The sequence below is a fragment of the Onychostruthus taczanowskii genome, unplaced genomic scaffold, assembly GCF_017590055.1.
Source record: "Onychostruthus taczanowskii isolate IOZ18803 unplaced genomic scaffold, ASM1759005v1 scaffold10, whole genome shotgun sequence".
NCBI classification, from domain to species: domain Eukaryota; kingdom Metazoa; phylum Chordata; class Aves; order Passeriformes; family Passeridae; genus Onychostruthus; species Onychostruthus taczanowskii.
The window spans coordinates 17,046,345-17,071,969 of record NW_024496526.1 but is presented as its reverse complement, the minus strand read 5'-3'; the positions used below and the strand labels follow the sequence as shown (position 1 = coordinate 17,071,969).

Below are 25,625 nucleotides of genomic sequence, written 5' to 3'. Positions count from 1 at the left end.
CCTAAATTCTTCCCACTGTCGCCCCATCACTCTGGAGCAGCTGGAATGCTTCTCCCACATCCCTCACCGGCTCCTTTTCCATGTTTTTGGCTTAGGAATGGAAAAAGTGATGTGAGGATAAAGGAGCCACTAAAAATACCAGAGCCAAGTGTCCCCAAAATGTCACTTGGAGTCACGGGCAGGGACAGCAGTGCTGGATCCCTCCGGATCAGCACTCCCTGTTCCCTCCTGTCCATCAATCCTTCCAGGAAAAGCAGAGCTCCACCAGTACAGGACTTGGAATTCTCTCTCTGGTGTTCACAGGATATGAAATACCCAAAGGTAGGGGATTCCTCGCACGGGGATAAACACAAATGTGGCAATCTGAGCAGGCTTTTCCTGGTACACGGATTCATGGAATGCTTCGGGGTGGAAAGACCTTAAACCCCATCCAATCCACCCCTGCCATGGCAGGGACACGTCCCAGGCTGCTCCCAGCCCTGTCCAGCCTGGCCTGGGAACACTCCAGGGATCCAGGGGCAGCCCCAGCTGCTCTGGGAATTCCAGCCCAGCCAGGAATTCCCAGTTCCCAATCTCCCATCCATCCCTGCCCTCTGGCAGTGGGAGCCATTCCCTGGCTCCTGTCCCTCCATGCCTTGTCCCCAGTCCCTCTCCAGCTCTCCTGGAGCCCCTTCAGGCCCTGCCAGGGGCTCTGAGCTCTCCCTGGATCCTTCCCTTCTCCAGGGGAACATTCCCAGCTCTCCCAGCCTGGCTCAGGGAGCAGGAAGCTCTGGAATGTTGGAGCAGCAGCTATGGAGAAGCACTGAGTGAGGGCACTGCTACAGGAGCTACTCCAGGGATTGGGATTTGGCACAGGGATTGCACCAGACTTACCTCAAAGCTATACTCCCATTTCCCAAAATACTGGGGGAAGGGAAGACAGAAGGAAAGCGGAGTCAGTGATCCAAGGAACATTTTTTGTGCAACCCCCTCAGCTCTCCCAGGATGGAAATTCCCCAGCTTTGCAGGGACGCAGCGATTGGGGACAAAAAGTGGCAATTATCCAGGAAAAAAATCATGGAATTCTGAGCAGGAAGGGATTCACAGGGATCACTGATCCAACCCCTGGCCCTGCGGGGGGTAAATTCTTCCTGGCAAGGGTGCTCAGGGATTGGAGCTGCCCAGGGAGGTTTGCAGAGCCCATCCCTGGAGGTGTCCCAGGAATTCCTGGAGGTGGCACTTGGGGCTGGGGACAGGGTGGGGATGGGCACAGCTGGGACTCCATGGGCTGGGAGAGCTTCTCCAGCCTCAGGGATCCTGGGATAGTGGCAGAACCGCCCCCCGGGCCCGGGATACCTCAGCATCGTACTCCCAGAGCTGGTTGCCCCTCAGGTGGTGGCACTTGAGCATGAGCACGGGGCCGTTGAGCCGCGACACGTCCAGGCACAGGTCGTCCGTGCGGATCTCCTTGTCCGCCGTGTAGGAAAACACCTGGAACACACAGGGGGCTGCAAAAGGGCTGGGAACCCCAAGCCCAGCCCTGGCAGGGACCCCGGGCTGGAGAGCTGGAGCCCTGCCTCAGAGAAATCCATGGGAATTCAGGGGAAGGGAAAGGTTTTCATTGGAGAAATCCATGAAAAGGAAAAGGTTTTCCCCAAGAGAAATCCATGGGAATTCAGGGCACGGGAAACGTTTTCATTGGAGAAACCCATGGGAATTCAGGGGAAGGGAAAAGTTTTCCACTGGAGAAATCCATGGGAAGGGAAATGTTTTCCACTGGAGAAATCCATGGGAATTCAGGGAAAGGGAAAGGTTTTCCACTGGAGAAATCCATGGGAAGGGAAAGGTTTTCCACTGGAGAAATCCATGGGAATTCATGGGAAGGGAAAGGTTTTCCACTGGAGAAATCCATGGGAATTCAGGGAAGGGAAAGGTTTTCCACTGGAGAAATCCATGGGAATTCATGGGAAGGGAAAGGTTTTCCTCTGGAGAAATCCATGGGAATTCAGGGAAAGGGAAAGGTTTTCCACTGGAGAAATCCATGGGAAGGGAAAGGTTTTCCACTGGAGAAATCCATGGGAATTCATGGGAAGGGAAAGGTTTTCCACTGGAGAAATCCATGGGAATTCAGGGAAGGGAAAGGTTTTCCACTGGAGAAATCCATGGGAAGGGAAAGGTTTTCCCCTGGAGAAATCCACAGGAATTCAGGGGAAGGGAAAGGTTTCCCCCTGGAGAAATCCACAGGAATTCAGGGGAAGGGTTTAAGGTTTTCCCCTGGAGAAATCCATGGGAATTCAGGGGAATGGAAAGGTTTCCCCCTGGAGAAATCCACGGGAATTCAGGGAAAGGGAAAGGTTTTCCTCTGGAGAAATCCATGGGAAGGGAAAGGTTTCACCCTGGAGAAGTCCACAGGAATTCAGGGGAAGGGAAAGGTTCTCCAAGCCAAGAAGCAGGGAAACGAGGCCAAGCTCCAGTGAGGATGGAAGAAGGAACAGGAGGAGATGGCAGGAGCTGGGATGAAGCTCCAGGACAAACCAGGGATGGGAACACGGAGCATCCCAGCCTTTCCCACCAGGAATGTGGCCAGGAGCAGGTGCCTGGAACACCAGAGCTACCGGGGAATTGTGACCGTGCCAGGCTGGCACCACCCCTGGAAAATTCTACACATAAATAATAAATTCTAATTTATTAAAATAGTTAATTTCAAATATGCTTAAAAGTCCCTTAATTATAATTTACATCCCAAACCCCATCTGGAGCAGCCATGCTAATTTGAATATCCACTGGAATATGCAAATTCTGTTCTAATTAACCCAGAGCTGGTCACAAGACCAAGAATTCCATCTACTTTTCTACTCCCTTTCCAGCCCCTCCAAATGAAACACCCCAGGTCCCCACTACTGGAATTGCACTAAAGAACTTCCATGAATATCCTGGATATTTTTTTTTTCCCTACACACATTCAGAACAGATGGATCCAGCTACGTTTATGGATTGTGCCCGTTTCATTTTAATGAAAATAAACTCAAATTCCTGATCAGATTTCCTAAAGTTTGTGTCTGGAATGTTAAATTTATTACTAAATGACAGCAGGATTCTATTCAATATATTCACTGGGATACTTCCCATGGATGTGCACCAATATTCCCCCAAAATCTGGAAAGAATTGAAAAAAAATGGCTGAGCCCTCTTAAAATCCTTCAGCTCAAAATGGAATGTAATTTGGAATTTTCATTGATTTTTTTTGCTAATGCTTTCAAACAAAATCTAAAATGGAATTGAAATAGATACTTAAAATATTCCAAAGGAATTCTTGGGCAAATAAGCCACTTTTCCCTGCTTTTCTTTACCTGGTTCCCTCCCATGCCATGGCAGTTGAAAAATCCCACTTTTTCGTTCTCCTTGCGGCCCATGTTGTCCAAGCACTGGTTGGTTTCAACATTCCTGATCTGGAGAAAGGAAAGAGGTGAAATAGTCCTTAAAAGTATTTCCTGGACCTGCCAGATTTGTGCAGAAAACTGCAATTTGCAAACAGATCACATTCCCAAATAGTCAGGGAACGGCCCCAAAGCTCATCCATGGCCAGGGACACCTCTCACTATTCCATGTCAAGCCATGAATTCAGGATGATTATCCCAAATCTGTTGAAATCTCCCTTCTTTTTCTCCCTGTCTGTCCCAGAAAACAACAAAACATCCACTTGGGAAATGCACTTTGAGGCCTGGTGCTGCTCACCTTTGATTTACACCATTTTTCCTTGGATGTGAGCCCAGGAGGAGCCATCCAGGGCAGGACATGGATCATTTATGGCCTAATCATGCTGCTCCAGCTTGGATGGATCAAATCCTGCCCAAATCTCTTCTGAAAGGCAGGAAGATGTCCAAAAAATGCACTTCCAATGCCTTAAAAATTGCCCATTTCTCTGCTGCTCCCTGAGTTTTGAGGCTGCAATTCCCTTTCCCTGCTCCACTGGAACAGCCAAGCAGGGCTTTAATTCCCAGCTCCTGCCTGAGCTGCTGTTTCCATGGGAACTGAGGCCACTCTGCACAGATCAGGTGTTTTAATCACTTTTTTCTGCCTTTCTCATCCCATTTTCCAGCCTGACAACGTGGCACAATCCCACATTATTTGACATTCCCTAGACAAGTCCTTTCCTTGCTGGAAACCCCCATTTCCCTTTATTTTGGCAGGATTAAATCTGGAATCCTCCAGTGCCTTTTATTCCTGCCTACAATGGCAAATTTCAGTGGGAAATCACTTTCCAGGATGTCAAAAAAAGCCATTTGTTCCTCAGAGTGTTATTTCAGGATTGCTATTCCATCATCAAATCCTTTGATTGTTATTCCATCATCATCAAATCAACCCATTCCAGAGCTTTTAAAAGGCAGCAGAGGAATGACTCAATATAATATTTTTAGCTGTGAATTTGCTGAATTTCAAAGGAATTCCAGCTCCTGGTGGTCCCAGAACCTTGTGATCACCAGGAATGTCCTTGACCCTCAGCCCCAGGCTGGGAAACACTCAGTCAACAAACATTTCTTTAAAAAAATCCCAAAAATGCCATTTCTAAGCCATTAACGATGATGGAAGGTTCCCCTCAAGAGCTGCACATTCATTGTGTCAAAATATTAATCCCAAACTTCACTTTTCCAATCTCCTGCTCCACTTGGGAGACAGATTTGCCTGGTGAACATTTGGAATAGACACTTGATTTAAAGAGAGATTTTTAAAGAGAGGGAATATGTTTGGAACAGCAACTTCTCCTCAAAAAGGACTTGAAAATAAAGAGAAAAAAGAAATCAAGAGGAATAAGAGAAAAGAAAGGAACTTCAGCACCTGAGTCTTGGCTCCAAAGCCACCTCATCCCCTTGGGAGTGGATCCATTGGCTCTGGACACCTCCAGGTTCCCTGTACTTACTGGTTTCTTTCCTTACTGGTTTGTTGTACTTGCTGGTTTTTGGTACCTACTGGTTTTCCTTATTAACAGGTTTCCAGTTCTTACTGGTTTCCAGTACTACTGGTTTGCTGTAGTTACTGGTTTCCTTTCCTTGCTGCTTTCCTGTCCTACTGCCTCCCTTTATTTACTGGTTTCCTGCCTTGCTGGTTTATCTTACTGGTTTCCATCAGTTAGTGGTTTCCTGTACTTACTGGTTTGCTGCACTTCTTGGTGTCCTGGATTTATTTGTTTGCTTTACGTTGTAATTACTGTTTACCCTCAAGGCTGCTTTCCTTTCCTTACTGGTTTCCACTTCTTACTGGATTATTTCTTGGTTTTCCTGCTTTCCTTGCTGTAGTTACCAGTTTCCTTCCCTTACTGGTTTCCATTCTTGCTTTCCTTACTGGTTTGTACTACTGGTTTCCTGCCCGGATTGATTTCCTTTAATTCCTGCTTTCCTCTACTCCTGCTTTCCTGCGATTCCTGGTTTCTTTTCTTTACTGCTTTCCTTTTTTTCCTGCACTCCTGGATCGCTGCCCTTCCCGTTGTCCCGCCATTCCCGGCTCATCCCTCCAGGCCAGCCCGTACCTCTCCCAGGGAGTAGTAGCGCCGCGGGATCTGCGAGTCAGGGTAGACGTTCTCCAGGTACCAGGAGAAGGGTTTGCACCCGAGCCTCTCCCGCAGGGCTTTCCTTACGGAAACATCTCCGTAATCCACCTTCACCACCCCTGGAATGGTGACACAAGAGCCCATCAGACATTTGGGGAAAATCCCAGAGCTGCCCAAACTCCCCTGCAGGGCTTTCCTGATGGAAACATCTCCATAATCCACCTTCACCACCCCTGGAATGGTGACACAAGAGCCCATCAGACATTTGGGGAAAATCTCTGTAATCCACCTTCACTACCCCTGGAATGGTGAGAGAAGAGCCCATCAAACATTTGGGGAAAATCCCAGAGCTGCCCCAGCTCCCCTGCAGGGTTTTCCTGATGGAAATGTCTCTGTAATCGACCTTCACCACCCCTGGAATGGCGAGAGAAGAGCCCATCAGACATTTGGGGAAAATCCCAGAGCTGCCCCAGCTCCTCTTGATTCCAATCCATGTGCTGGGATTGGGAGCAGCAGGCTGTGAGGGCTGAGTGGCTGCCTCTCCGTGGAGGTGTGCAAGGGGTAATTATAATTAATTCACTCATTAATGGAGCCAAGTGAAATGCTTGGCAAGTGATCCTTTTTCCTTCCTTTGTCAATCTGGAAAGGCAGGACTGCAGAATTCCCTGATTTCTTCATATTCCAAAATAACAAAGGAATCCGGTCACATTTTCACAAACCGTGTTTCCCTGAACTCTCCTGACAGGAATAACTCAGACCAGGTGGGGAGGGCCTGGCAAGGATTCCCAGAGAAGCTGTGGCTGCCCCTGGATCCCTGGAAGTGTCCAAGGCCAGCACCTGAGCTGGATTTCCTTGGAGCATCCCATGGCTCTTCCCACTCTTTGTGCCCATCTCCTGCCACCACAACAGGTCCCAAAGGAGCAGACATGGAGCCAGACCTGGCTGCACATCAGCAGGACCTGGACACAGGTTTTCATGGAATCATGGAGGCTGGAAAAGCATTCCAAGGTCATGGAGTCCCAGCTAAGGAAGGAAGGAAGGAAGGAAGGAAGGAAGGAAGGAAGGAACTGTTGGAAACCAGTGGCTGTGGAGGGAATATTTTGGGCACAGTTTGTGTTTCAGGAGAGGATCCCAATCCCACTTTTTGCCCTCCCACACAGACAGGGAAGAACCTTTTTTGCAGCCAGACAATTGCCAAGATTTGCTGTGATTTAGGAGGAAAATCCCTCTCAGCTTCCTCTCCCAGGATTTTTTGAACCTCATCTGACCCAAGCTGGGACAGTCCCACACGTGGCAGCTCCTGGATTCCAGATTTATCCATTCCCTTTCTTTCCTAAGAAATCCCATTTGAAGCATGTCCAGGATTTCTGAAGCTCTCCTGATTTATTTGGCTCATGAGCTGCAGGCCTTGAGCCAGGCTCCTCCCAAGGAAAACTCCAATTCCTTGGCAATGCAGGGTTACACCAAACCCAAAAGGGGAGTTTTCCTCACTGCTTTGGGATTTTTTTCCTGGTTTTCTTAAATCCAGCTTGGATTTATTAAAAACTCTGGCTCCTGACTCATCTCAGCACAAATAAAGATTTTCCTGTTATCCACACAAAAACAGGAGAAGGCACCAATTAAAAATATGCTCAAGATCCCAAAAATTAGAGCTGAGCTCTCCTCCAGCAGAATTCTGTTTTCCCAGGGAACCAGCTCTCTCCAGACTTTTAATTTAGGATGTAATTATGAGGTGTGCCCCTAATTATGCTGAGAAGTCTACTTCCCACTGGGAGCTGCCCCTGGCTCCTCTCTCCCGGGATCTTGACTCAGGAATGGGATGAATCAGCTCCCAGAGGAGCTGGGGATGAGGCTGTGCCAGACAACAGAGCCCTCATTACCAACAGGCAAATTCCTTTGTTCTCCCAGAGAATTATCCAGAGATCTCCATTTTCCTCATTAATAGGAAGGGAAAATGATCAAAAAGCAGATTAAAAATACTTAGGAATACTTTTTATATTTAGGAACGCCCTATTTTAAAAAGATCTATTATTTCCTACTTATTTTTATGGAGAATTTCCATGAAAATCTTCATTTTATTTCCCTTTCTCCTCCACTTGCTTCTCAATGCTGAGGAACAACCTCATTATATTTTATCTATTAATTAATACAGGTATTAATAAATAACATGGGAGGAGATCAGGGAATACAAAGACCACCTATTCCCAAATTCTTCCACATGGCTGAAATTTTGGATTACAAACCCTTGCCACTGGTAGTGACCTAATTCCACCCTTTCCCTGAAATCCAATTTTCACCAAGGGTTCTCTGCTGGCATTTTGTATCAAATCCTGGGAAGAGGAGAGGGCACTTCTAGGAGCACTGAAATCCAGCTGATCTGGGCTCGTTCCAGAAGGGAAAAACAAGGAATAACCTCACAATAAATATAAAAAGCAGGTTGGCATGTCATCTTAATTTTTCTGTTTTAAAGGAACAGTTTCCTTAAAAATTGATGGGATAAAAGCCACAAGGAAGAGATCCATATATATACATATATATATTTACACCATTGTTAGGTGCTTAAAATGAGCAAAGACTTTTTTTAAATTTAAATTTCCCAGCTTTTTAAGGGATTTCCAGGACGGATTGGGAATATTCTGTGAGCATCCACAGGAGAAATGGGATTCCACAAGCAGAATCCCAGAGATTCTTTCCAGCTGGGATTAAGTGCTGATTCCTGATATCTTGAACCCCTGGAAAAACCAAATTCCTGGAGCAGCCCATGGAAAACAGCAGGAATTCAGCTGGAACAGGTGAGGGATAACAGCAGGAAATGGTGCAGGAGAAGAAGCACAAAACTCACAGGGATATTACTGACTTGCCAGGGAAAATTGAAACTGACTCTGCTGCCACAGAATTTCAGTGGGAAGGAAGGTGGAAGGTGGGAAAATGGGAAAATGATCCCACAATAAAATAGCAGTGACACTTCCCTGGTCCATGGGTGCTCCCTGCTACACATGGGGGAGAAAATCCCAGTGCCGAGCTCCAAAGGGTTCCAACTCTCCATGCTGGGACCTCTGCTGCCCTTCCCACAGACCCCTGAGGATTCTAGGGACCACCTGGGCCCCTCCTGACAAGGGAGACCCTCCCCATCCCTGCAGGGATTCCAGGGCCCTGTGGATGTGGCACTGGGGACATGGCACTGCTGGCAATGTTGGACTCCAAGATCTCCACGAACTTCTCCAACCCAAACAGCTCCATGCCACCTCCCACTCCCAGCTCCCTTTTTCAGGACGCGCTCCGGACCCCGCGCGGATCCCAAGGGCGGCCGTACCCGGGGAGATGATGTAGAAGAAATCCTTGAACTCGTCCATCCAGACCTCGGCCAGCCTGCGGTTGTTCTTGTTGATGACGTGGCCGGTGCCCCCCGGGAAGGTGTAGGGGGTGGCCTTGCGGAACACGTGTCCCACGTGGGAGCAGGTGACAATCTCCAGGGAGCCTCCACACTGCCAGATCTGCAACGGGAACGTGCAGGGACCGGGCCCCAAACGTGTAACTGTGTGCTGCTGTGGGATCAACAGGTGAGCTGGGATTGGGACAGGTTGGTTGTTTCTAATTAATGCCCAACCACAGATGCAGCTGGCTCGGACTCTCTGGGAGTCAGGAGTCTTTGTTATGCATCCCATTCCTGTCCTTTCCAGCCTTCGGATGAATCCTTTTCTCTCTGTTCTTTTAGGATAGTTTTAATGCAGTATTTTAATATAATATGTATCATAAGATAATAAACCAAGCCTTCTGAAACATGGAGTTGAGACTCTCGTCTCTCCACTCGTCCTTGGAGCCCCCCACACGGCATCCACAGCACCATGGAGTTGAGACTCTCGTCTCTCCACTCGTCCCGGGAGCACCTCACACGGCATCCACAGCATCCCAAACACGGCAGGGCAGGATTCCTGTCTGTGCCCCCCGCCACCCCTCCCAGCAGGGCTTTCAAGGCAAAATTCAGGGATCTGGTCCTGGCTGGCAACAAATGTCAGGGGAAACTGGGTGGGATTTGGGCCTCCTGAGCGAGCAGCAGCTCAAATCCAACCGGGAATGCTCGGGAGGAGTTGAATGGGGGAAAAAACCCGGCTTTTTAAAGGACACTGTGGAATTTGCAGCACATTTCACCACACAGGAATTCCGTGGGAAACAAATAGGAGCTATGAAAAGAGAATTTTGATTGGATTTCCCTGCTTTTCCCCAAAATCCATGGAGTAAAGACAATTTTACCTGGATTTCCCTGCTCTTCCCCAAAATCCACGGAGCTTGGACCCAGCCACACTCCAGGGTTGCTCCCATTCCCATGGATTATTTCAGGGGAATTGTCAGGGTCAATTGGGTGGGATTTGGGCCTCCTGGGCAAGCAGCAGCTCAAATCCAACCGGGAATGGATTTGGGAGGAGTTTTATGGAAAGAAAAAAGACTTTTTAAAGGACACTGTGGAATTTGTTGCCACCTCACACATTGCACCACACAGGAATTCTATGGAAAACAACTCGAAAAGGAGAATTTTAACTGGATTTCCCTGCTCTTCCCCAAAATCCATGGAGCTCAGGCCCAGCCCCACTCCAAGGAGCAATAAAGACAATTTTGATTGGATTTTTCCTGCTCTTCCCCAGAGCTCCCAGTGCTGGGAATGGCTCACTTGGATTGATGTCCCTGGAGCACAAACAGGGTTCCATCCTGCTGGGAAAGGTGCCATTCCCTAATGGATTCATGGAGGGAATGCATCTTCCAGGATCCCATACGATCCAAAGGAACAGAGCAGAACTTCTACCCACACACTCAAATATGCACATATAATTTTTCATATAAACATAGAATATATATATTTCTATTTTTTATATATTTACATTTTATATATATGTATATAAATTTTTCCAAGCAGAATCCCATCCATGGCCATCCCGAGGAAAGCCCCAGCATTCCCAGGATATTGCCACACCCAGGGACACAAGGCAGCACATGCCAGACCCTCAGAGGTGAAACCCAGGAATTCAGGGTGTGTTCTCCACCTCATGTGCTGGTGAAATCCCAAAAATTCCATACTAAATGAAGAAGCCAATGTGGGGAACTTTTCCCAGATGGAAATTTTCCCTTTCCAGTGCTGGAGCCAAAATCTGTGCTCGGGATAATCTAAAACATGATGGAATGCTGGAATTGAGAACTTTGGGGTTAAATAACAAATTTTGCTGCTGGATCACTATGGAGTGAGAAAGGCTGGGAATCCTGGAATTATTTAGTTTGGAAAAAACTTCCAAGATCATTGAGTCCAACGTTAACCTCGTTCACCACTGATCCATGTCCTCATTCCACAGCTTTTAAATCCTTGGGGATGGGACTCAACCTCTGGTCAGGGCTTTAGTCCCTACTAAGGAGCCAGAAGGATCCAAATTATTTAATTCTTTATTTTAATTAAATATTTTATTTATCTTAATTATTTCAATTATTTTAGTTCCAGTTTTTATTTCAATTCTTTATTTCAATTCTTTATTTCAAATATTTCTTTCCATTATTTCTTTCCATTTTTTAAATTTCAATTATTTATTTCAATTGTTTTAATTATTGCAACTTTTCATTTCAATTATTTTATTACAATTCTTTTACCTCCAGGCTCCTCCTGGTGTTAAATCCATGAGTTTTTGAGGAGTTTTAAGCAGGAGCTCTGGTGGAATCTTGGAATTAAAGCTCCTTGACACAGACCTGAGTTCCCATGGCAACCAAGGCAGATTTAGTTAATTAGGGCTCCCTCCATTCCCAGAATTCCATGAGAATGAGGAGGGATGGGTTCTGTGGGATCAGCAGTGACACATCCCTGTGTTAACTGCTCAGGGACTCGGGGGAACTCCGGGATCAGGGGTGCCAAGGAATTCCAGAGGGAACACGGAAAAATCCCAAATATACACCAGGGATGTGCCCATGGAGCAACCTGGGAGCATGGAATAACCCCAAAAACTGCATGGAATAATCCCAAAAAACTGCATGGAATAACCCCAAAAAAATGCATGGAGTAACCCCAAAAAACTCTATGGAATAAACCCCAAATAACTGCATGGAGTAACCCCAACTAACTCCATGGAATAGCCCCAAATATCCACCATGGAATAACCCCAATTAACTCCATGGAATAACCCCAAATAACTGCATGGAGTAACCCCAACTAACTCCATGGAATAGCCCCAAATATCCACCATGGAATAACCCCAAATAACTCCATGGAGTAACCCCAAATATGCACCAGGGAATAAATCCCAAATATTCACCTAGGATATGCTCATGGAGCAACCTGGGAGCATGGAATAACGTCACATAAACTCCAGGGATGTGCTCATGGAAAAACCCCCAATAATTCCATGGAATAACCATAAATAATTACATGGAATAACCCCAAATAATTCCACGGAATAACCCCAAATACTCCAGGGATGTATTCCCAGAACAAACAGGGAGTGTGGAATAAATCCCAAATATACACCAAGGATGTGTTCATGGAGAAATCTGGGAATAACCCCAAACATACACCAGGGAGTAAATCCCAAATATTCACCATGGATGTGCTCCTGGAGCAGTCTGGAATAACTGGACACGCCAGGAAGGAGGACACACATTTTGAGGCACCCTCCATCCCAAATCCCAGCATTCCCCTGCTGGTTTCCCATCCCAGCTGGCAGGGAATTCCTCCCACACCACCATTTCTAAAAACCTCTGCTCCTGGACACTTTTCCAGCCCATTTTTGGCTCTCCTTGGAGCAATCTGCTCCCTGTGCCAGCTGGGATGGGATGTGGGGGAACTTGCACCCTCTTCTTAGCAAAAGGAAGTTTTCGATATTTGTTTAAAATCCCAACGAATCAACCTTCTGGGACACTCCCTGGGAATGTGACTGCTTCCCAAAAGTTCCCGTCCTGGCTGAGAATTGTGGGGTCCCAGGGATCTGCTCCCCTCACAGACTGTGGAATGCATTCATCCCTCGCTGTTGGGATGCCAGGGAGTCAGGGAATTCTGGAATGCTTTGGGTTGGAAGGGCATTAAATCCCATCCCAATCCATACTGGGACACCTCCCACCATCCCAGTTGTCCAGCCTGGCCTGGGACATTCCAGGGATCCAGGGCAGCCCCAGCTGCTCTGGGAATTCCAGCCCAGCCAGGAATTCCCAGTTCCCAATCTCCCACCCATCCCTGCCCTCTGGCACTGGGAGCCATTCCCTGGCTCCTGTCCCTCCATGCCTTGTCCCCAGTCCCTCTCCAGCTCTCCTGGAGCCTTCCCTTCTCCAGGGGAACATTCCCAGCTCTCCCAGCCCGGCTCCAGAGCCAGGATTCTGACTGGCTTCTAAAGGAATTAACCCTTCCTGCTCCTCACCCTTTCCTGTCACAATTCCCACAACAGCCAAGCAGGAATTCCAGAGATCAGAACAACTCCACTGCCACATCCCTGAAGAAATCCCCTTTTCCCTGTCCTTTCTGCACTTCCAGCAGATCCAGAAATCCCAAATAAACCCCGTCCTACCCTGCTCAGAGCTCACATTCCCAGTCCCAGCCCTGCCTGGGTTATCCTAAGGAATAATCTCATAGGATTTTTTTTTTTTTCTGATAGACAGATAATTTTAAATTCCCTTTCCAAAGCCATAGGAAATCCTTTCAGAGCATCAAGTTTTCAGGGCATTCTCCAAGTGGGATAAAACCACTCGGAGGATTTAACACAAAGCTAAAAATTTCAGTAATTTCATAAATAAAAATAAAGTTTATGAATACATCAGGTTTTCCTTGACTGAAGCAAACCCTTGGAGCTGTAATAATTCCTGCCAGGAGTTATCATTATTTTTCCCTAATTGAAAGACATTCCTAAAAGGAGTCATTAAAGACCCACCAGCAACAAGAAGCAGCTAAAAGAAAAAACATGGATTTTCCCAAAATAATCAAATGATGCCCCATGGATGCTCCTCCTGGAAATGCCCTTGAGAGCAAAAAAGCTGGAAATCCTTTTAATTATTCTTTGGGATAATGTTGGAGCTGGATGTAGATGAGACAGAGATGATCCAGGGAAAGCAAAGGCACTGGATAACATTTCTGAGGATTCAGGAATTCACAAAATATGCGGAGAAGGGCTGGGTTCGTTTTATTTTTTGGGATTGATTACTCTGAACCAGTCCCAAATCTCCTCCCTCCCTTTGGTGATCCAGTCCTGGGTGTAAGAACAGCTCCAGGAAGACCCCTGTGCCTCACTCCAATCCCACAGCAGGAATTTCTCCCAGAGTTTTCCTGACAGGAGATATTCCCAAATCCCACTGGATAGGGCAGCTTTGGAGCAGGAGGAACCTCCCTGATCCTCCAGCTCTCCTGGCCCTCATTTTCCCATGGATTTGTTCCCTCAGCTGGGGTTTGAACCCTTTGATGTCCCTGATAAAGTCACAGAAAATATCCCTGGATTTTCAGTTGTTTTCCTTCCAGAGGCTCTAATCAATCCCAATAAACAGCACCAGGTGATTCCCTGGCCTTCCCATGGAAATATCTCCATTTATTCCTATCCCTGACCCCATCAGTTCACTGGTTTAGGGTAGGAAAGGCACATTTGGAATGCTTTAACAGTGCCTGGCACTCCCTGTTCCAGGGATCTCCTGTACAACATGGAAAAACATGGAAAATAATTCCTGCACAGGGGGCTTGGCACACCCCGGGAGGAATTTTAGGGGTTAACACAACAAAAAACATGGGAATCTCCCCACTGGAAGCACCCAGGCTCAGGAGGGGAACTGAACCTTTTGATTTTCCTGCAAAGGGAACAATTAAAGTTCAGAGGAAGGGCCTGGGAAAGCTTTCAAATTCCCAGCTGCTCTTCCTTGGAAAATCTGTTCCCTAAAAAACTTCAGAGGGGTCCCTGGCAAGGAAAACAGTCCTGGCTGAATGGAAAAGACAGGAAAAGGGGGAAAGGGCATTGCCAGGATGCACTGTGGGAATCCTGGGGGTTATTCCCATCACTAAATCCAGAAAGTGGGACACATCAGGGGAGTCCAAAGCCATTCCCAACATCCCTTCCAACCATTCCCCAGCCAAGCCTCAATTTCCCACTTTTCCATCCGAAGGGCAGTGACTGGATGCATTTCCCTGAGGTGTGGCTCACCCCTACCCCAGCAGGAACATCAGCATTTTCTGCAGGATAGGAATTTCCCTGGCACAGACCCAGAATTCCAGCCGGAACTTGCAAGTCCATGATGTCACCATTCCCAAAACGTCTTAAAACGTATTTATAATTTTATTTTTTAACATAAATTCATAGCAAATTTCCACTGGGCACCTCGTTTTTTCCATGAAGGAATGCCTAAAATATATAGAATTTTAGAGGGATAAAACCCTCGATACTAAAACATTCCATGCAGCAAAAAAATCCCCAAAACACCCCACGAGGTTTCCCCAAATTTTAAAAATTCCATTTAACTCATGACTTGCAGGCCAGCTAAAGCAGGAGCTCCCTGAAGGAATGACAGCACAAATGGGGGGATATTTTTTGTGGGGGGAAAAGAAAAGGAAGGAAAACAGGAATTACCCTAAAGGACATTTCAAGATTCTCGCCACCCCAGATATCCATTCCTGCATCGTAAGTTCCTATCTCTTCAAAGTAGTTCCTGTCAATAGAAAACAGGCCACCAGCCATAGTTGGGGTCCTGGGTGGGAAACAAACAGGGAAAAAAACAAAACAAAACAAAAAAAAAACAAAAACAAAGGAAAACAGAAAAGAAAAAAACAGGGGAGAAAGGAAAGAGAAAAGAAAAAAGAAAAAAGACCTTTTAAAGGACACTCTGGAATTCACAGCACATTTCACCACACAGGAATTCTATGGAAAACAAGTAGAAAAGGAGAATTTTAACTGGATTTTCCCTGCTCTTCCCCAAAATCTATGGATCTCAGGCCCAGCCTCACCCCAAGGAGCAATAAAGACAATTTTATCTGGATGTCCCTGCTCTTCCCCAAAATCCACGGAGCTTGGACCCAGCCACACTCCAGGGTTGCTCCCATTCCCATGGATTATTTCAGGGGAATTGTCAGGGTCAATTGGGTGGGATTTGGGCCTCCTGGGCAAGCAGCAGCTCAAATCCAACCGGGAATGGATTGGGAGGAGTTTCATGGCTGGGCTTTGCCCCCGAGGGAGCCCAAAACGGCATCAAAGGAGCAGGAAAATCTCAGCTAAGAGGATGAGAACTCCTCCCAACAGGCAGCCCAGGGCTTTGTGTAGGGATGGCTGGTTTCCCTGGAAATGGAAATGCCACAGGGATGCCCAGCCCAGCTGCTGGGAGCACAGGGATCGATTTGGGAGGGAACAGCTCCATCCCAAATCCCAGCTCTCCTCCGAGATGTCCCAGCACAGCCAAAACTGGGAATGCTTGGGAGGAGTTTCATGGCTGGGCTTTGCCCCCGAGGGAGCCCAAATTTGGGAAGGAACAACTCCATCCCAAATCCCAGCTCTCCTCTGAGATGTCCCAGCACAGCCAAAGCTGTGGGATTTGGGGGAGTGAGCCTTGGGATGAGACTCTGGAGCTGCTGCAGGGCTGGAGCCCCTCTGGAGCCAGGCTGGGAGAGCTGGGAATGTTCCCCTGGAGAAGGGAAGGCTCCAGGCAGAGCTCAGAGCCCCTGGCAGGGCCTGAAGGGGCTCCAGGAGAGCTGGAGAGGGACTGGGGACAAGGATGGAGGGACAGGAGCCAGGGAATGGCTCCCACTGCCAGAGGGCAGGGATGGATGGGAGATTGGGAACTGGGAATTCCTGGCTGGGCTGGAATTCCCAGAGCAGCTGGGGCTGCCCTGGATCCCTGGAATGTTCAAGGCCAGGCTGGAGGGGCTTGGAGCAGCCAGGGACAGTGGGAGTGTCCCGGGGTGAAATGGGATGGGATTTAAGGTCTTTCCCAATCCAAACATTCTCATTCCTCCTTCTTCCTCCCCCCTGAGTGGAGACACTCTTTGCTTGATACAAAATTCCCCATTTTTTCCACGACAGAGCCTTAAGCAAGTTGTGAAGGATGAAACTGAACTGGACACACAGAGCTGGATTCTTGCTAAGCACCCCAAGTGTCCTTTGCCTTCTGAAACCAAACACTTCCCAAATCCCTGCCTGACCAACCTGGGAGTGCTGAGTTCCACCCTGGAAAATTCAGTACCTCATGTCCCAATCCCCAACCCAGCCCCTGGGATAAGGGGAGTGCAGCAGGCAGGACTGCTCCCTGGGATGAGAATTTAATGGGACACAACCAGAGCTGCAGGGCTGTCCTTGGAAAACCCCCTCCACCAAAATATTGGGAAGATCAAAGGACTTGAAGTGAATTTTAAACTGTAAAAATTAATTTTTTTCCTCAGTTCTGCATCTTTTCCCTGTGGAATCACCTGACAGCTCCTGGGAATTTCTGGGATTGATTCTCATCATCACCTGATCCTGTTTTATTTGGGAAGCAACACCTGCTTCCCATCCCTGCAGCTCTCATAGCAGCAGGACTCCCATTCCTGCACGGAAAACATGGGAGCAATCCCAGGTTTGCTGCATCCCAGCAAAGCCACAACCCAGCCCAGGATTTCATGATGGGAGAGGAAGAGGGCTGGCAAAGGGATTCCAGCCCTGGAGCTGCCCCATGGCATCACCTCATCCTGCTTTTCCCAGGGAATGCTATCCTGGGCAGGGCTCCAGCAGCACACAATCCCACTAAACCTGACCACTGTGGGAAAAAAGACTGGCACCAGGATCAACATCAATCCCTGCTGCACACAATCCCACTAAACCTGACCACTGTGGGAATAAAGACTGGCACCAGGATCAACACCAATCCCAGCTGCACACAATCCCACTAAACCTGACCACTGTGGGAGTATCTGGGAATAAAGATTGGCCCCAGGATCAACATCAATCCCTGCTGCACACAATCCCACTAAACCTGACCACTGTGGGAATAAAGACTGGCACCAGGATCAACACCAATCCCAGCAGCACAAAATCCCACTAAACCTGACCACTGTGGGAGTATCTGGGAATAAAGATTGGCACCAGGATCAACATCAATCCCTGCTGCTCATCACCCAGGCAGGGTTAATTAACTGCAATCAACTCTAAGGTTAATTACTCATAATCAAGATATTAATATAATATCAAGATAATAAGTAATATATTAATAATAGTCAGAGTTCCAGGAGCATTTGGAAAATGTTCCCAGGCACAGGGGGGGATTTTTGGGATGGATTGATGGTCCCTGTGGGTCCCTTCCAGCTCAGCAAACTCCATGATCCTAACACACTCCTGATATTTAATCTTGTCTTTTTTTTCTATTTTTTGATCTTGCCTTTTCCCTGGGATTTGATCCTCTATTTTCCCTCTCAATCCCTAATTTATACAAAACATTTCCTGGGCCACAATCCATATTTTTAGTATTTCAAATCCCAGCCTGGAGTGCCTTCAGCTCCAAAAACTGAGGGAAAAGCATGGAAATATCCACAAAAATGGGCTGTGCCGAGCCTGGAAATGCCCAAGATTTTGGGATTCTCTGTCACCAAAGACTGAAATTCCTGGACTAAAACCTGAGATTTTGGACTTGATCCAGCCTAAAGCACAACCCTTCACTCTCAGCTCTTTGTGACAGCCGTGGCACAGGTGACATTTGTCCCTCTGCCCCCCTTGCTTCCCAACTCCCATTTTATCCAGAGAATCCCCCAAAATTCCAGCCAAAAACTGATGGGAAAAATACAGGAATTCAACAACTTTTTTTTTTTTTTCTTGCTTCATCAATTTTAAGAGTCCATTCAGTGTGTGAGCTGGGATTAGTTTTGAGCCCTGCTCCATTTCAGGGTAAGGAAATAAGGATGGATGGATGGCTGGAGCTCAGCAAGGCCCTGCAGCTCGTTAGGATAATTCATTTTCCCAATTTCCATGCACACCTGAGCTTTAATCAAGAGCTGCTGGCCCAGAGAGGAGATTTTGGATCAGGAGGAAAACAATTCCCTTGGCTCTGACAGCTTGCTTTTCCTGGAAATAAACCCCAAATCCTGGGAATAAACCCCAAATCCTGGGAATAAACCCCAAATCTGTCCTTCCCCGATTCCAGCCTTGCCAGGACAATCAGGGACAGACGTGGGAATTTTAAAAGCAATTTTGGAAGGTTTTTCCTGCCCTTCCATCCCTTCCTTGCCTGCACTATCCCTGAACTGCCTCTCCCTCCACCTGCAGGCTTGGAATCCTTCACCCTTCCCAGATTTAAATCCATTCCATCCACTCGGGAACCCTTTTTTTGGTCTCTTTTGGAATTTTGCAGGAAGCCCCAGCAGCCAGTGCAGCTGAGCAAACATCCCATGGCCAGGAATTTATTCCATTTGTTCCCTTTTCAGCTCCATTTGCAATTTTGGAAGAGGTTTTGTTCCACTCTGTGACTCCAGCAATTAAATGGAAGAGGTCAGGACATGCTCTTGGATCATTTTTCCCTCAGGGTGCTCCATTATCAATCCCATTTTCCAAGCAATAAGCCAGGAATTTAAGTGCAAATCACTGGGGTTCAAAGCTCAAAAATGCTCAGAAACCCTTTGGAATATCTGCCTTAAATTCTGAAAAAATGAGACTAAAAATCCATTTCCAACGAATTAACAGAGGGAGCTGAACAGGCAGGAATCTTTGGAAATTCTGAACATTGGGAAGAGGACAGGATTGGGTTAAGCGCAAATCACTGGGGTTCAAAGCTCAAAAATGTTCAGAAATCCTTTGGAATATTTGCCTTAAATCCCAAAAAAAACCCAGGAATAAAAATCCATTAACAGGAAATTAACAGAGGGAGATCAACAGGCAAAAATCTTTGGAATTCCTGAACATTTGGGAGAGGATGGGATAGGGTTAAGTGCAAATCAAAGCTCAAAAATGCTCAGAAAATCCTCTGGAATATCTGCCTTAAATCCTGAAAAACCAGGAATAAAAATCTCTTTGCAGCGAATTAACAGAGGGAGCTGAACAGGCAGAAACCTTTGGAATTCCTGAACATCTGGAAGAGGATGGGATGGGGTTAAGTGCAAATCACTGAGGTTCAAAGCTCAGAAGTGCTCAGCAATCCTTTGGAATATCTACCTTAAATTAAAAAAAAAAAAAAAAGGGAATAAAAATCTGCTTGCAGCAAATTAACATAGGGAGATCAACAGGCAGAAATCCGGAATTCCTGAACACTGGAGCTGAAGAAGCAGAAATCTTTGGAGTTCCTGAACATTTGGAAGAGGACGGGATGGGGTTGAGGGCAAATCAGTGAGGTTCAAAAATGCTCAGAAATCCTCTGGAATATCTGCCTTAAATCCCAAAAAAATGTGACTAAAATCTGTTTGCAGTAAATTAACAGAGGGAGCTGAACAGGCAGAAACCTTTGGAATTCCTGAACATTTGGAAGAGGATGGGATGGGGTTGAGGGCAAATCAGTGAGGTTCAAAAATGCTCAGAAATCCTCTGGAATATCTGCCTTAAATTCCCAAAAAAAAGGGACTAAAATCTGTTTGCAGCAAATTAACAGAGGGAGCCAAACAGGCAGAAACCTTTGGAATTCCTGAACATTTGGAAGAGGACGGGATGGGGTTGAGGGCAAATCACTGAGGTTCAAAAATGCTCAGAAATCCTCTGGAATATCTGCCTTAAATTCCCAAAAAAATGGGACTAAAATCTGTTTGCAGCGAATTAACAGAGGGAGCCAAACAGGCAGAAACCTTTGGAATTCCTGAACATTTGGAAGAGGACGGGATGGGGTTGAGTGCAAATCACTGAGATTCAAAAGTGCTCAGAAATCCTCTGGAATATCTGCCTTAAATTCCCAAAAAAAAGGGACTAAAATCTGTTTGCAGCAAATTAACAGAGGGAGCCAAACAGGCAGAAACCTTTGGAATTCCGGAACATTTGGAATCCCTTTGGAATTCACTGGGAGGAGGATGGTGTTGGCCCAAGGTTGCAGCAGCCAGGACGTGCCAGGATTTGGGCTTTCCCCGCGATTCCGCCTCCGACCCTGCAGCGGAATGTTGGGATCTGGGGGGGATTTTTGGGAGAAGAGGGGCGCTGACCTGACGGGCAGGGTCCTGTCCCCTTTCCTGCGGTCCATCTCCCGCTGGGGCACGGGATACCAGCGGAAATTCAGCTTCCAGTTGAAGCCCCCGTAGGTCATGTCCGAGCCCGCCATGTACTCGAAGGTGTCGTCGCTGATCACGTCGATGATGGGACACACCACGGTTTTCCTGGGGGAAAAACGGGAATTTGGGGGGTTGTGGGGGGGTTTGGGGACAGTGGGAGACACAGGGGAGGGAGGGAAGGGGGAGAGGGGAAATAAAATGAGGGAGAAGGGGGAAAGCAGGAGGGAAGAGGGGGAAGAAAGAGAGGAAAAAGGGAAAAGGTGGGGAAGGGTGAGGAATGGAGGAAAAGAGGGGGGAAAAGGGAAGAAAAGGGGGGAAAGGAGGAGAAGAGGGGGAATAAAATGAGGGAGGAGGAAAGGGGAAGAAAAGAAGGAAAAGAGGGGGGAAAGGAGGAGAATAGAGGGAATAAAATGAGGGAGGAGGAAAGGGGAAGAAAAGAAGGAAAAGAGGAGGGAAGGAGGAGAATGGGGGGAATAAAATGAGGGAGAAGGGGGAAAGCAGGAGGGAAGAGGGGGAAGAAAGAGAGGAAAAAGGGAAAAGGTGGGGAAGGGTGAGGAATGGAGGAAAAGAGGGGGGAAAAGGGAAGAAAAGGGGGGAAAGGAGGAGAAGAGGGGGAATAAAATGAGGGAGGAGGAAAGGGGAAGAAAAGAAGGAAAAGAGGAGGGAAAGGAGGAGAATGGGGGGAATAAAATGAGGGAGAAAGAGAAAAGAGGGAAGGAAGGGGGAAAATAGTTGGGGAAAAAGAAAAGGAAAAAGGTGGGAAAGGGTGAGGAATGCAAGGAAAAGAGGAGGGAAAAGTGGGGAGAAAAAGGGGGGAATAAAATGAGGGAGAAGGGGAAAAGAGGGAAAAAAGGGGGGAAAATAGGAGGGGGAAAAGAGAAGGAAAAAGGCAAGGAATGGGAGTAAAAGAGTGGGGAAAAGGGGAAGAAAAAGAAAAGGGGGACAAAAAGGGGGAATAAACTGAGGAAGAAGGGGAAAAGAGGGGGAAGGGTGGAAAGGAAGAGAAGGAGGGAGAAGAAAGAGGGAAAATAGGAGGGAAAAAAAGAAAAGGGAAAGAAAAGGGAAAACAGAGTAAAGGAGAGAAAAAAGGGGGGAAAGGGAGGAAAAGGAAGAAAAAGGGAGAAGGGGGAAAGGCAGCGAAGGGGAGGAAGAAGGAAAAGAAGGGAAAGGGAGGAAGGGGAAAAAGGAAAAGTAGAATAATGGAGAAAATCACGGGGAAGAGGGAAATGGAGGGAAAGAAGGAAGGGGAAAAAGGGAAGGGAAGCAGGGGAAGAAGGAAAAAAGGAGGGAAAAGGGGAGGAAAAGAGGGAAAAAAAAAGATGGGAAAAAGAGTGAAAAAAGGGAAAACAAGAAAGGAGAAGGAATAAAAAGGGTGCAAATCTCCATGAGTTCAGGGGGTCAGGGAGAGAAGTTGTTCCTGGTAAAAAACAGGGAGAAACCTTCCTTTGAATGGGAGAGATCATTTTCCTTGGGAAAGCTGCTCCCACATTTATTCAGGAATGAGATTTTGACACAAACAGCAGCGAACTCAAAACACATTCAATGTTCTCTTCATTGCAGCTCGGCGAATCCTTTTCATTCCCATTTTTCAGCAGCCAGGGAAGGGCCTGGGGCAGATCCCTGCCTCTGGAGGCAGGAATTCCTCACCTGTCCTCCTTGATCCTGGCCAGCAGCGGCTCCAGCCAGCCCAGGGTGCACTCGCAGTGGGCATCCAGGAACGTGATCACCTGGCCCTTGGCGGCTGCCGCCCCTCGGAGCCGGGCCCGGATCAGCCCCGACCGCTGCTCCATCCGCAGGATCCGGACGGGCACCTCCAGCTTCTTCACGTAGTTCTCCAGGGAGGCCTTCAAAAACTCTGCCAGAATTGGGGGGGGGAACAGAAGGGAAATGGGATTTTTTAGGGAGGTTTTATTGCAGGGTAGTCACAGAACCTCCCTGCTTGGAGCATCTCATGGCGGTGGGCTTTAAGGTCCCTTCCAAGCCAAACCATTCCCTGATTCCAGGATAATATCTCAGGAATTTTAAATAAAGCACAAGCAGCTCCTTGGAATGAACCAGCAAGCACAAGACAAAGTCACTTTGGGCAATTTGCTGCTGTTCAATTAAAAAAAAAAAGGGTTTTTTTGATGGATTTCCCCATTGGAGCTTTTTGCATGCTCTTAGGAAAAATGGGAATTACTTGGCTCAAATCCTCCTCCACCTTCTGGCATAGGGAATCATTAAGCCACTTAATGAGCAGGGAAATCCAGGGAGTAATTAGGGTTCAATTAATGCTCCATGAGGCAGAACTGAAGGATGGAGTGGCTGCAGGGTTGAGTTTGCCATTGGGCTTCTCCAGGATTCTTTTTCATTCCATTGATTCCATTTAAGGAACTGGATGGGATTCCTTTTCCAGGGAGTCCCAGTTCCACAGGCAGAGATTGCTTTTTAAAGTTGGGGGTCAAAACAGAAAATAAAAGAGTGAAGACTGCAGGAAACGAAGCACAAAGAGGAGCAACAAAGGCAGAGTTGGAATGAGATGGTCCCTTCCAACCCAAAGCACTCTGGGATTCCAAGGAATTGACTTAGTGGGGATATTCAGGAAAATCTGAAACATGGAATGAGGAGGGTGGAGAGATGGGAAGGAAAGGATTTACCTTTCCAAGAATATCAAATTAACTGAGCTGGATCTGATCCAGGGCCTGAAGGGGCTCCAGGAGAGCTGCAGAGGGACCGGGGACAAGGCATGGAGGGACAGGAGCCAGGGAATGGCTCCCAGTGCCAGAGGGCAGGGATGGATGGGAGATTGGGAATTCCTGGCTGGGCTGGAATTCCCAGAGCAGCTGGGGCTGCCCCTGGATCCCTGGCAGTGCCCAAGGCCAGCCTGGATAACTGGGATGGTGGGAGGTGTCCCTGCCATGGTGAGGGGCTGCATTAGGTGCCCTTTGAAGGTCCCCTCCAAGCCAAACCATCCTGGCACTCCATTAATCTTTTCCAACCCCTCTCCCCACTCCCTCTGGATCCCACCACTGCTGGGATGAGCTTGGTGTGAACGACACTGCCAGCCCTCCCTGTGTAGTTATGGTATTTTCTGAAAAATCCTTTTGCTAGGATTTTCCCCTCCTGAGGAGCTGAGGGCTTCAGGAAAGAAATGTAAACAATGTTATTGTTTACATTTCTTTCCTGAAGCCCTCAGCTCCTGTGGGCTGCTGTGGAATCAACAGGTGCATCTGGGATTGGTACATGTTGCTTGTTTCTAATTAATGGCCAATCACAGAAGCAGCTGCATTGGACTCTGAGAGTCACAAGATTTTGTCATGCATGTCATTTTATTTTTGTTTTTTCAAGCTTTCTGATGACTTCTTTTGTCTTTTTAGTATGGTTTTTATGTAGCATTTTAATATAATATATATCATAAAATAATAAATCAGCTTCCTGAGAAACACAGAGTCAGTCAAGCCTCGCGTCTCCACACATCCTGAACACTCCCTGAGCTGCAGGACCCCCACCCCGGGGAGGAGGGGATGGGCTCTGGGATGGGAGCAGCCGGGCCAGCCCCACCTCTCTCGCTGGCATCATCCACCAGGACGATCTCGGCCAGCAGGCGCGGCGGGGAGCGCTCCAGCACGCTGTGGATGGTCCTGAGCAGCGTGCTCCAGGCCTCGTTGTGGAACACGATCACCACGCTGGTGTTGGGCAGCTCCTCCGGGTACACCTTGCTCTTGCACCTGCCCGAAAAACGGGGAAAGGGGGCTCAGGGCAAGGGAGGGACAGCCCCGAGGCGATCCGCGGCCTCCCGCCGTGGAAAAGGGGCTTGGAAGGCATCCAGGGGTGGGGATGAATTAAGGGGCAAATTGGAGAGCCAGAGACTGAAATTCCAGTGGCTCTGAATGGAAAAGGATGGGAAAGGGGTCTGGAAGCAGCCGTGGCTCTGCTCCAAGGGGGAGGTTCCACATCCAGGTAGCCCAGGATGGTGGGGATGAATTAAGGAGGCAAAGTGGAGAGCCAGAGACTGGAATTCCAAATGCTCTGGGGCTCAGGGAGGATGGAAAAGAGCCCTGGAAGCAGCCATGGCACCTCTTCAAGGAGCAGGTTCCACAACCAGGTGGTTCAAAATTATAGGAGTTAATTAAAGAGGCAAAGAGGAGACCCTAGAGACTGGAATTCCAATGGCTCTGAGGCTGAGCCAAAATGGAAAAGGGACCTGGAAGCAGCCATGGCACCTCTTCAAGGGGCAGGTCCCACAACCAGGTGGTTCAAAATGAGAGGAATAAATTAAGGAGGCAAAGTGGAGGTCCAGAGACTGGAATTCCAGTGGCTCTGAATGGAAAAGCGTGAATGGAAAAGGATGGGAAAGGGGTCTGGAAGCAGCCGTGGCTCTGCTCCAAGGGGGAGGTTCCACATCCAGGTAGCCCAGGATGGTGGGGATGAATTAAGGAGGCAAAGTGGAGAGCCAGAGACTGGAATTCCAAATGCTCTGGGGCTCAGGGAGGATGGAAAAGAGCCCTGGAAGCAGCCATGGCACCTCTTCAAGGAGCAGGTTCCACAACCAGGTGGTTCAAAATTATAGGAATTAATTAAAGGGGCAAAGAGCAGACCCCAGAGACTGGAATTCCAGTGGCTCTGAATGGAAAAGCGTGAATGGAAAAGGATGGGAAAGGGGCCTGGAAGCAGCCGTGGCTCTGCTCCAAGGGGGAGGTTCTACATCCAGACAGCCCAGGATGGTGGGGATGAATTAATGGGGCAAAGTGGAGACCCCAGAGACTGGAATTCCAATGGCTCTGAGGCTGAGCCAAAATGGAAAAGAGCCCTGGAAGCAGCCATGGCACCTCTTCAAGGGGCAGGTCCCACAACCAGGTGGTTCAAAATGATAGGAATAAATTAAGGAGGCAAAGTGGAGGTCCACTGGAATTCCAATGGCTCTGAGGCAGGATGGAAAACGGGCCTGGAAGCAGCCATGGCACTGCTCCAAGGGGAACTTGCCACATTTCAAGC

General features: G+C 47.8%; 1 protein-coding gene across 3 annotated transcripts in view; it reads right to left on the bottom strand.

The window, feature by feature from the left end:
* Positions 1-25,625, bottom strand: part of GALNT13 (polypeptide N-acetylgalactosaminyltransferase 13) — a 35,496-nt gene that overhangs the window by 4,459 nt on the left and 5,412 nt on the right. For all 3 annotated transcript variants that reach the window (XM_041407230.1, XM_041407220.1, XM_041407240.1), the window contains exons 3-10: positions 24,192-24,358; positions 22,299-22,506; positions 20,586-20,756; positions 15,085-15,202; positions 8,838-9,018; positions 5,504-5,643; positions 3,330-3,428; positions 1,336-1,470 (exon numbers count right to left, since the gene is read on the bottom strand). In XM_041407230.1, the coding sequence (XP_041263164.1) occupies positions 1,336-1,470; positions 3,330-3,428; positions 5,504-5,643; positions 8,838-9,018; positions 15,085-15,202; positions 20,586-20,756; positions 22,299-22,506; positions 24,192-24,358 (1,219 nt within the window). The remainder of the gene's footprint in view (positions 1-1,335; positions 1,471-3,329; positions 3,429-5,503; positions 5,644-8,837; positions 9,019-15,084; positions 15,203-20,585; positions 20,757-22,298; positions 22,507-24,191; positions 24,359-25,625) is intronic.